The following is a 12,055-nucleotide window of genomic DNA, read 5'->3' as shown; positions in this document are numbered from 1 at the left end:
GAGGAAGAAGTTAATGAAACTGGAGGATTGACTCGTTCTGAGAGATGTTTCACCCCAGAAGAATTAAGGAAAGCCAAGCCATTCAAGGATAGCCAAATTCCAGTAAAGAAATCGATCACCGAAGAAGAGGCTGAGGAGTTCCTGAAAAAGATGAAAGTGCAGGATTATTCCATTGTGGAGCAGTTAAGGAAAACACCAGATCAGATTTCTCTTTTGTCTTTGCTGATACATTCAGATGAACATCGCAGGGTCCTGATGAAGATTTTGAATGAGGCACATGTTCCTGACAAAATCATAGTGAACCACTTGGAAAATATAGCTAGAAAGATCTTTGAAGTAAACATGATCACTTTCTCAGATGATGAACTTCATATGGAGGGTATGAAACACAACCGAGCTCTTTATCTCACGGTGAAGTGTGAAGATTCTGTTGTCTCAAAGGTTTTAGTTGACAATGGATCTAGTGCGAAAATTTGCCCCCTGTCTACTCTGCAAAAATTGAAGATCGACGCCGAAAGAATCTACATGAACAGTGTGTGTTAGAGGCTTTGATGGGAGGGAGGGGTAAAGACTCTATTGGAGATATAATGCTCGAATTGTCGATATGTCCAGTTGAGTTCACCATGGAATTCCAAGTGTTAGATGTGGCTGTTTCCTACAATCTGTTGTTGGGCATGCCTTGGATATATGCTGCTAATGCAGTCCTGTCTTCTCTGCACCTAATGGTGAAGTTCGAATGGGACAGGCAGGAAATAGTTGTGCACGGTGATGAGGACTTATCAGCTTGTAATGACACGATTGTTCCGTTTATTGAAGCTAAAGATGATAAGGGACCTTGGGTCTATCAAACTTTCGAAACAGTATCTGTTGAGAAGATTCCTGAAGGAAAATGCATTCCGTGTCCTAAGTTATCCTCCGTGTCTGTCATGGTAGCGAATGAAATGTTGAAGAATGGTTTTGTGCCAGGCAAGGGTCTGGGCTCATCTCTACAGGGTATTGTGCATCCAGTGCGCCCTAGTGGGAATCCTGGTACATTTGGTTTGGGATTCATTCCCACAAAGAAGGACGTGAAAAGGGTTAAAAATCTGAAATAGAAGGTATGGTCACTCCCCAAGCCTGTCCCGCACATCTCTAAGTCTTTTGTCAAGCCAGGGGCCGAAAAACCTCCAACCTCACCAATCCCAAAACCTGCGATCGATGTTGATGAAGAGTTGATCAAGAGGTTCCAGAGTTTGTTCAATGAGGTCAATATGGTAGCAGTTGGTGAAGGTTCTAGTAAAGCATACGTGCAGCTCCTTGGGCCAAACGTGAAGCTTAGTAATTGGGAAGCTACTCCTCTCCCCACCAGGAAGGAGTTTTGGTAGTCTGCTTTGTTTTCCTTTCTGTTATCTGGGTTATTCCGGGGTTGCAATCCAGATTTTTAGTTTTTGCTTGTTTTGATGTTCAAACCCTTCTATCCTTTTATTTTCAATGAAATGCAACTTTCCATTTTCCAGTATTTTTAATAGTGTTTCATTTTGTTTTTCTTTTGTACAATTCTTTTTATGCTGGTTGCAATGACATGACATATATGAGGAATTTTCAGCCAAGTTTTAAAATCCAATCTAATTCTAAAATAATAATCCAAGAAGCAGAATATGATGAAGAAGCAGCATTTGAAGAAATTAGTAAAGAGCTAAAACAATTTGAAGAAAAATCAAAGCCTAATTTGAATGAAACTGAAGCAGTCAATTTAGGGGACTAGGATAATGTTAGGGAAACCAAGATAAGTGTGCATCTAGAACCGCAAGTTAAGGAGGAAATAATCAAAACATTGTTTGAGTACAAAGATGTCTTTGCATGGTCATATGACGATATGCCAGGACTGAGCACTGATCTGGTAGTTCATAAATTGCCAACTGATCTAGCATTTCCTCCTGTCAAGCAAAAGTTGCGAAAGTTCAAGACTGATATGAGTGTGAAAATCAAAGAAGAAATCACAAAGCAGCTTAATGCAAAGGTCATTCGGGTCACTCGATATCCCACTGTGTTAGCTAATATTGTGCCAGTACCAAAGAAGGATGGTAAGACCGGGATATGTGTTGATTACCGTGATCTTAACAAAGCGAGCCCAAAGGATGATTTTCTAATGCCGAACATTCACATTCTGGTTGATAATTGTGCCAAGCATGAGATTGGGTCTTTTGTGGATTGTTACGCGGGATATTACCAGATCTTGATGGATGAGGAAGATGCATAAAAGACAGTATTCATCATGCCATGAGGAACATTTTGCTACCAGGTAATGTCATTTGGTCTGAAGAATGCTGGGGCAACTTACATGAGGGCGATGACCACCATATTTCATGACATGATACATAAGGAGATTGAGGTTTATGTAGATGATGTGATCATAAAGTCAAATAAGCAGTATGACTATGTCAAGGACTTGAGGAAGTTTTTCCAAAGGCTCCGCAGGTACAACCTCCAGCTCAATCTAGCGAAATGTGCATTTGGTGTCCCCTCTAGAAAATTGCTGGGATTCGTGGTTAGTAGACACGATATTGAGTTGGATCCGTCAAAGATCAAATCCATCCAAGAGTTACAGCCGCCAAAGAACAAAACTGAGGTGATGAGTTTGCTTGGAAGGTTAAATTACATCAGCAGGTTCATTGCTCAACTCACGACAACCTGTGAACCCATCTTTAAGCTGCTGAAAAAGAATGCTACAGTCAAGTGTACTGATGAGTGTCGAGAAACATTTGATAAGATTAAGAGGTACATGTCAAACCCACCTATGCTGGTCCCACTAAAGCCTGGGAGACTTTAATTCTCTATTTGACAGTCTTGGATAATTGTTTTAGTTGTATATTGGGTCAACATGACATCACGGGGAAGAAGGAGCAGGCAATCTATTATCTCAGTAAGAAGTTCACTCCCTATGAGGTTAAGTACACTCTGCTTGAGAGGACATGTTGCGCCCTGACTTGGGTGGCACAAAAGTTGAACCATCATCTTTCGTCCTACACTACTTACCTCATTTCTCGCATGGATCCTCTAAAGTATATCTTTCAGAAGCCTATGCCCACAAGAATACTTACAAAGTGGTAGATTTTACTCACAGAGTTTGACATCATCTATGTGACTCGGACAGCGATGAAAACCCAAGCCTTGGCCGACCACTTGGCCGAGAATCCGGTGGATGAAGAATATGAGCCACTGAAGACTTATTTTCCTGATGAAGAAGTGATGCATGTTGACGAGGTAGACCATGATGAAAAGTCAGGTTGGAAACTTTTCTTTGATGGAGCTGCTAACGTGAAAGGTGTCGGAATAGGGGTTGTACTCATTTTTGAAACAGGGCAACACTACCGTGTAATAGCCCAACTTCGATTTTATTGCACTAACAACATGGTGGAGTATGAAGCATGCATTTTGGGTTTGAGGTTAGCTGTATACATGGGATTCCAAGAAATACTAGTTCTGAGAGATTCAGATTTGTTGGTTCACTAGATTCAAGGAGAATGGGAGACTCGGGACTTGAAGCTCATAATGTACCGACAGTGTCTGCATGATCTTTGTCAACGATTCTGGTCGGTAGAATTCAGACATATTCCTAGAGTTCATAATGAGATTGGCGATGCCTTGGCTACTCTGGCGTCAATGTTACATCATCCGGACAAGGCTTATGTCGACCCCATGGATATCCAAGTTCGTGATCAACATGCTTATTGTAATATGGTTGAAGAGGAAATTAATGGCGAACCTTGGTTCCATGATATCAATGAATACATCAAGTCGAGGGTATATCCAGTACATTCCACATGTGATCAAAAGAGAGCCATCCGACGTCTAGCTAGTGGAATTTTCTTGAGTGGGGGAATCTTGTACAATAGGACTCCAGATTTGGGACTGCTCACGTGCATAGATGCTAAAGAAGCTTCAACTATCATGGCCGAAGTGCATTCTGGAGTTGGCGGGTCGCATATGAATGGGTATGTGTTGGCAAAGAAGATACTTTGAGCAGGTTATTATTAGCTCACCATGGAACGAGATTCTATCAGCTTTGTTCGCAAATGTCATCAATGCCATGTGCACGGTGATTTGATTCATTCCCTACCATCTGAGTTGCATACAATATCCGCACCTTTGCCATTTGTTGCTTGGGGCATGGATGTCATTGGACCAATTGAGCCGGTAGTATCGAACGGGCAAAGGTTTATTCTGGTGGCCATTGATTACTTTACCAAGTGGGTCGAAGCTGTAACTTTCAAGTCCGTGACCAAGAAGGCAGTGGTGGATTTTGTTCATTCAAGTATCATTTGTCAGTTCGAAATTCCTAAGGTGATCATCACAGACAATGTTGCCAACCTCAACAGTCATTTAATGAAAGAGGTATGCCAACAGTTCAAAATTATGCATCGGAACTCCACTCTGTACCATCCCAAGGCGAATGGGGTTGTTGAGGCTGCTAACAAGAACATAAAGAAGATACTCCGTAAGATGGTGCAAGGTTCTAGGCAATGGCATGAAAAGCTGCCTTTGGCCTTACTGGGTTATCACACTACTGTTCGTACTTCAGTAGGTGCAACTCCTTATTTACTGCTATATGGAACTGAGGCAGTTATACCTGCGAAAGTTGAAATTCCATCCCTTCGGATCGTTGCAAAAGCTGAAATTGATGATGATGAGTGGGTCAAAACCCGGCTAGAGCAGTTGGGTTTGATTGATGAAAAGATTGGCTGCAGTATGTCATGGTCAATCGTATTAGAAGAGAATGGAAAGAGCATACAACAAGAAGGTGCATCCTCGGAAATTCGAAGTGGTCCAACTAGTGTTGAAGCACATCCTTCCTCATCAGGCTGAAGCCAAAGACAAGTTCGCCCCAAACTAGGAGGGGCCATTCATAGTGACAAAAGTATTTCCCAATGGTGCTTTGTATTTAACACACATAGAAGGCAAATGTGTAGATATGTCTATCAATTCTGATGCAGTCAAGAGATACTATGTATGAGTTCTCTACTTATCTTCAATTGCATTTTGTACTTGGCATGTTCAAAGTTGAAATGACGAACGTATTTTGTTCCGCTACCCAAACACTTTCATCTTTTGTTACCCCTTTTGAGCCTTATTTATTTTCTTTCATACCTCTCTTTTGGAATCAGTAGCAAAATTAGAGAATGAAAAAAATGAAAAACAGAAGGAGAAAGAAAAGAAAAGAAAAAGAAAAAGAGAAAAGAAAGAAAAAAAAAAGAAAAAAAAGCAACAAAAACAAACAACTTTCGTTTGAACGACGTTCGACCTGATTCCTTTTAAGGATACGTAGGCAGCCTTACACGGTTCGGTCCCGTCAAATAAAAATCCAAAATTGCCCAGACCTAAAGAAACCGGGGCAGAAGTTTTGGTTTTGCAAAAGATCTAATTCCAAAAGTTGTAATTTTGAACCCCTTTCATCTTAAATTATTTTGAGCCTTCATGACACCCTGTCTTTCTAACCCTATCCAAAAGCCTACATTACGGTCCAAAGATAGACCTTCCGATCAATCTTTGAAGATGCCAAGTCAAGCAAGATAGAGGTATGATTAACATCATGGGTAGCACTTTGTTCATGGGCACAAGAGAGAAAATTTAAAATGAGAGAGTCTTATTGGTGAAAACCCTCACGGGCACCGTAAGGCAATGGTGAGTTGAGAGAAATTCTGAAATGAGAGAGTCTTATTGGTGAAAACTCTCGCTGGCACCGTAAGGCGATGGTGAGTTTAGATCTGAACAAAGAGGCTTGTCGGTGAAAACCCTTCGGGGCACTGCAAGTCGAATGAGGCTTGTGACTTTACAGAGAATTTGGATAAGTGAAAGCCCAATTTTTGAAGTATGAAGACATGACACGAACTAAAAATATAATTGGATGGATGGGTTAGGCTGATCAATCCGAAATGCATGTCATGATCATTGGAGCCAGCCGCTTCACCCAGATAAGTCTTTCTTCCCATTCTTCTTCACATAATCATCTTTGTTCAAAATTTTCCTTTGTTCCTTTTGCCAAAAATAACTTCACTACGCTCTTTGAGTCTATCTTTATGAGGCTCTTTCGAGTTATCCCTTGTTGAACAAGCAGGAAAGGATTCCAAAGTTTACTACCAACTTTTAAATTGCAGAAAGTAGAGTTCGGCCAAGCACATCACAAGTGACATGATTTAGAATGAGCAGTATGTTGATAATTGAAGTTCAGGCGGTAAGGTGATTCTTGAATTTTGAGAAAATACAAAGATTCAGTAACTTTCAGAATGAAACACAATGCAACAAGTGAGTGTGAGAGATTCAGGTCATTCAGAGGTTTTGTGGTCCAGTTCCAATCAAAAGGTCAAACAACTCCTTGCTGGCCCGAAGCAGCTAATCAGAATAAAGCATGACAGTGGCAAAAGCAGACACTCAACAATGATGCCACAAACCAACCACCATGTTTTCAAACTAACAAAATTTTATTCGTCTGAAACAGGGGCAAGAAAATTTGTTAATCCGCAGGGACCCTCCCATGAAGATGGCATGGTTCAGGGGCAAGAAATTCTGTTCAGAATCCTTCAATAAGAGAGCATAGCTCAGGTAAGTTCATTCTTGGCTTTTCCGGACCCTCCTGGATAATGGAATTTAGGTTTTTAAGCTTTCAGGACCTTCTTGGATAATGAGATTCAGTTTTAAGTTTTCAGGACCCTCCTGGATAATGGGATTTAGTTTTAAGTTTTCAAGACCCTCCTAGATAATGGGATTTAGCTTTAAGTTTTTAGGACCCTCCTAGATAATGAGATTTAGTTTTATGTTTTCAGGACCCTCCTGGATAATGAGATTTAGTTTTAAGTTTTCAGGACCCTCCTGGATAATGGGATTTTATTTAAAATTTTCAGGGCCCTCCTAGATAATGGGATTTAATTTTAAAAGTTCTCAGTACCCTCTTGGATAATAGGACCTAGTTAAAATTTCAAGACCTTCGTAGATAACAAGATTTAGTGTAAGTTCTACCTTTAGGAAATATAATTTAGCTTTAAAGTTGTCACTCTTAAGATGAGATTTAATTTGAAGTTTTCAGGGCCCTCCTAGATAATGGGATTTAGCTTTTAAATTCTTAGAGCTCTTTTAGGTAACATGATTAGATTACACTCACAGATGTGCCCAGATACCAAACTGGGGCAGAAAAATTTCTTTTGTTTTGTCTATTTTGTTGTAATGGCAATCAGGCGCCCACCTGGAGAACAAGGGAATACAATTCAAGTTTTGGCAATCAGGCGCCCACATGGAGAACAAGGGAATATAGTTCAAGTTTTTGGCAGGCGCCCACCTGGAGAACAAGGGAATACAATTCAAGTTTTGGCAATCAGGCGTCCGCCTGGAGTACAAAGGAATACAGTTCAAGTTTTGGCAATAAAGCGCCCACCTGGAGAATAAGGGAATATAGTTCAAGTTTTGGCAATCAGGCGCCCACCTAGAAAACAAGGGAGTACAGTTCAAGTTTTGGCAATCAGGCGCCCACCTGAAGAACAAAGGAATACAGTTAAAGTTTTTGACAATCAGACACCCACCTGGAGAACAAGGGAATACAGTTCAAGTTTTGGCAATCATGCGCCCTCCTAGAGAACAAGGGAAATACAGTTCAAGTTTTGGCAATCAGGCGCCAACCTGGAGAACAAGGGAATTCATTTCAGAGTTAGTTTCAATTTGCAAATTCAAGAAGCATCAGGATCCCGCCTGAAGAACAGGGTCCATTTTTCAGTTTCATGTTGGAGATCAAGCAGAAATTCAAGGAAGATTCAAGACAAGAAGTAGATAGGATCTTGTATTTTTCTTTTACTTTTGTTGTAATGTTTTTCCGTTTATTTTCGATGTAATGGCAGGAACCGCGGACGGGAACCTCGACGGCACTTCATTAGGCTCACCACCTCGGTATACTCCATCGCTCTTCTCACTCCGAATTATACGTGGCCTGATTCCTTTATAGCCAAAAATATATAGGCAGCTCAGATACCAGAGCTTGGTTACATTCTCTCTTCTTTTAGTTTTGGTCTCTCTAAATAAGGGTCGGGTCAAAAACATGTCTTGTTGTTCTTTGTTTGAAAACTCTTTGTGTTTCCAGTCAAAGAGGGGCAGCTGTAGACATGTAATTTTTGACCCGTCTATTGTTCAAGTTACTCTAGTATTTTATACATATCTATTTGATTTCATATTAATTTTTTATGATTTTGATATATATAGTATTTTATTTTTGTTGTTTTAGTATTTTAAAAATTAAAAACATAAAAAATAGTTTCACTTTTGATAGTTGATTTTATTTTAGTAGTTTACCTGGTTAATTAAGAGTAATTTGTATTTTTATAAAAGTATTTTATATTTATATTATATTAGAAAGGAAAATTGGTGTCTTTTATGCTAATTTATGAGCAATTTCGAGCCCAATATCCCCAATTTTAGGGCCCAAATCGGCATCCCTCCCTTTCCACATATCAGCCCAAATGTCATATAAATACAGCAACATAAACCGCCTGACCCGCTCCATCCTCTAGTGCAAATCCTAGCCCTTGATTGGATTTAATCCAATGGCCATATTATTTCCTCACACCCATATAAAACCTCATTATAAGACTTTCCTCAAAAAACCCTAAACCTAATTCCCCATAACCAAATCGGCGCCCCCCATCTCTAAGCTTCACTGCCACTCAACAATACCCAAACCCACCATAACTCCACCCCAATCTCACTCATGGTCCCCTCTTCTCTTCTCTCCTTCTTCCACATCACACATTCCGTACCAAACTTCATCATTTTCACGCGTTTTTCTCTCCATTTTTATTTTTCCAAATTTGTCTCTTTTAGGCGAGAATAGAAAAATGGGGTGCGTAGGATCGAGTTACACTCGATCTACTCCCTCCATTTGTCTTATCTCGTCCATTGAAGGTATTTTGGATTTTTGGATAAACATTTTCGGATTTGTTTTGGGGTCCACACGGTTTTGGGCGTTACTTGGAGAAGAGGAGAAGAAGATTCAAGAGGGGCTATATATTTGGGGATTTTCGGACATAAATGGGAGAAAAGGGAGGGTTTCAAAACAATCGTCAATCTTGCTCTCTGATTTTTTAGTTCTTAAAAACTTCAGAAAAACAAAAACAAATATAGATATATATCTCTTTACTTGTTCAATTTCTTCTTTTGAATCTGAATTTCTGTTTCAAACATGGAGATTGCCTGAGGTGTTCATGTTCGAGTTTCAAATTGTTGTCCGTTGGTGAATTTCGGTCGTGGTTCCTTGTTTGAAGTTGTTTCTGTTTCCTCACTTGGATTTCGGGTTCAAAGCTTTGTAGTCGAACCTCTTACCTTCTGCTATTTAGAAGAAATTTTCGATTCTCAGGTTCATCTTCTCCTCTTTTCTTGTTTATGTTTAAAGGTTCAATCCAAATACGATGAGAGCCAGGGGTTTAGTGAGGTTAGAGGTTGTTTGATTTTTGTTTGTTTAAGATTAAGTACTAATTTCCGAGATTAGCATATGAAACTCGTGTTTGTTTGATGTTTTCATGAATGTTCATGTTTGGTTAAACGAGACTTGACATGAAATATATCATAGGGATGTCCTTTAATGTCTCTTGTTTAATGTCGATTTTTCACGTTAGAATTTGGGCGTAAGCAATTAATTGGTGACTTTGGCGTGCTGCTCAATGATTTCTTCTTATCAGATCATGGTTTAAAAATGGTGTCGGAATCAAATTGTTTCACTAAATGAATGTGTTCAGATTTGTTATGTTTTTATTCTCTTGTTCGAAAATCTGTCTGCACTGTTACCTCTATAAAATTCTGCTCGTTTGAGCCATTGAAGATAGTCGATTTGGCAATAAATGAAGCCAACCACCTACAATATTTCGGACAATCGTCTGGACTGTTAGGCTGCTAGAAAATCTGCCCTGTTTACATTGTTCAAGCAGCCGAATCACCCAGTTTTTGAGTGCAAATTCTGCACTGTATTGCACTGTTGGTTCACAACGATTCCGGTTTGCTGGTTAGTCTATGTATCTAATGGGGGTTTGTTTGATTTTGTTATTGTTGATCAAACCAGAAAAATCGGTGCATTCATAAACAATTTCTCAGAAAAGCTTTCATTTGTCTTCCTCTATTCGAACTGACTTGCATCTAGCTTTATCTGAATGTGAAATTTCCAGTTCTATGTTTCAAAAGTGGCACTTCTGATGAGTCCCATAAAGTTTCGCTAGGTTCAAAATGCATTTGTTTCAATCATAGTCATTTGGTAGTTTGATCATTGTTTTTGAACGATTCACTGTGTCATTGAGTTTTGATAGACTCATTATATGCCAAGCCAATTTTCATAGGGATTATAGTCTAAAGTTTCTGCCAGTTTGCTTGCTCTTCAAAATTGACATAAGTTAGTGGGGGAAGTTAAGGCTCTTATCGTATTTGGATCCACCTATCTTTTACTTAGTTGCATTTCCTGTTTGTTCTAGTTTCTAAATACTTTCAACGTTTGAAGGTTTACTTGCCTCATTGGTGTTAACTTGTTTGACTGCCGAGTCCTGGGAGTGGGGAAGGACAAGTCCATTAGTAATGAATTTGCTCACATGCTTTAGGATTGGGCTTGGTGGGACAAGTAAAATCAATTGATAAGTAAATAAGCATGATTTAGAATTTTCTTTTACTCTATTTAGTTTTCTTTCGTTGGTCTATTTAATTTCATTGTCCACTAGGAGCATGTTTAGGCCGACTACATTTGGGTAGGCAAGCTTTAGGACTTCTATTAATTTTGAGGCGAGAGGTCGTTCCCTTTAGTTAAATTTATCCGGGGAATGCCTCGTAGTACTTGTATTTGGAGGCCAAAAGTAGAGCTTGCAGTATTTGATTTTTATTTTATTTTTCTTTTATTAGGTGGGGACGACCTCGAGCCCTTTTGTGTGTTTATTTTTCAGTGTTTGTTTTACCCCAATTCGAATATTCTAAAAGTCGACTAGATTAAGTGTGCAACCGTACTAGTTACGGGACTTGGGGAGTTCCTAATACCTTCTCCCCGAGTCAAATGAACCCCTTTACCCAAATCCCTGGTGTGGACTTAGTTTTGGAGTCCAAAGTGTTTTAAAGGAAAAAATTATTTTTTTTAAAAACGGTGACCTGGCACACCGAAATCGAAGTTAGGTGGCGACTCTGAGTTATTTCCTTTTGAACACAATTTTGTCACTTTTTTAATTAAAACCTCTTTTGAGCTTTACAAATCACTTTTATTATTTTAAGAGGGTTAGTGAGCTTTACAATTAAAACCTCTTTTGAGTCACCACTCTGTTTTCTCCATTTCTGCTTCTTTATGCTTTGCTCATCCGTGTTTTGTGGTATCTGGTTGGCCGGATCGAATCTGAAATGATTTTGGTAAGATTTGAGACACTTAGTCTCTTTTAAGGAAGTTTAAGTTGGAAAAGTCAACCGGATGTTGACTTCTATGTTAGAGGGATCGAATGTGAGTTCCGGTGGTTCGGTTAGCTTCGGGAGGTGATCTGGGACTTAGGAGTGTGATCGGAATGAGTTTTGAAGGTTCGGAGTAGATTTAGGCTTGAATTGGTGAAGTTGATATTTTGGCGATTTTCGGTTGGTAGATGAGATTTTGATATAAGGCTCGGAATGGAATTCCGAGAGTTGCAGTAGCTCTGTTGTGTCATTTGGGATGTGTGTGCAAAATTTCAGGTCATTCGGACGTGGTTTGGTTGGGTTTTTTATCAAAAGCGAAATTCGAAGGATTTTGGAAACTTAGGCTTGAATTCGATGTGTTTTGGTTGATTTGATGTTGTTTGAGGTGTTTTGAAGGTTGGTACAAGTTTGAATAAGGTTTTGGGTTATGTTGGTGCCTTTGGTTGAGGTCCCTAGGGCCTCGGGTGAGTTTCAAGGGGTTGAACGGATCATTTTGAAGTTAAGAAAGTTGCAGATTTTGAGTTCCAGCAGTTGCAGGTATTTTGGTCTTCGCGTTCACGAGTGGACCCTCGCGTTCTCTAAGGGTCAGGAAGGGAGGCATCAGGTTTGGCCTTCACGTTCGCGAAGGAGAGTCTCG

At 39.7% G+C, this 12,055-nt stretch overlaps 1 protein-coding gene across 1 annotated transcript; it reads left to right on the top strand.

The window, feature by feature from the left end:
- The first annotated feature begins 3,135 nt into the window (after positions 1 to 3,135).
- Positions 3,136 to 4,002, top strand: LOC138877557 (uncharacterized). The gene is made up of 2 exons (XM_070157174.1): positions 3,136 to 3,479; positions 3,588 to 4,002. The coding sequence occupies exons 1-2, from the start codon at positions 3,136 to 3,138 to the stop codon at positions 4,000 to 4,002; spliced, it is 759 nt and encodes a 252-aa protein (XP_070013275.1).
- The last annotated feature ends 8,053 nt before the right edge of the window (positions 4,003 to 12,055 follow it).

Source organism: Nicotiana sylvestris, chromosome 9 (assembly GCF_000393655.2).
Source record: "Nicotiana sylvestris chromosome 9, ASM39365v2, whole genome shotgun sequence".
Lineage (NCBI taxonomy): Eukaryota > Viridiplantae > Streptophyta > Magnoliopsida > Solanales > Solanaceae > Nicotiana > Nicotiana sylvestris.
This window is presented reverse-complemented; position numbering and strand designations above follow the sequence as displayed.

What these genes read in the sequence shown, in the direction of transcription:
- LOC138877557 (XM_070157174.1), top strand. Translation starts at nt 3,136, where the DNA reads ATGAAAACCCAAGCCTTGGCCGACCACTTGGCCGAGAATCCGGTGGAT. An exon ending in GTTCTGAGAGATTCAGATTT is followed by an intron (nt 3,480 to 3,587) that starts GTTGGTTCACTA and finishes GGTAGAATTCAG; the next exon opens with ACATATTCCTAGAGTTCATA.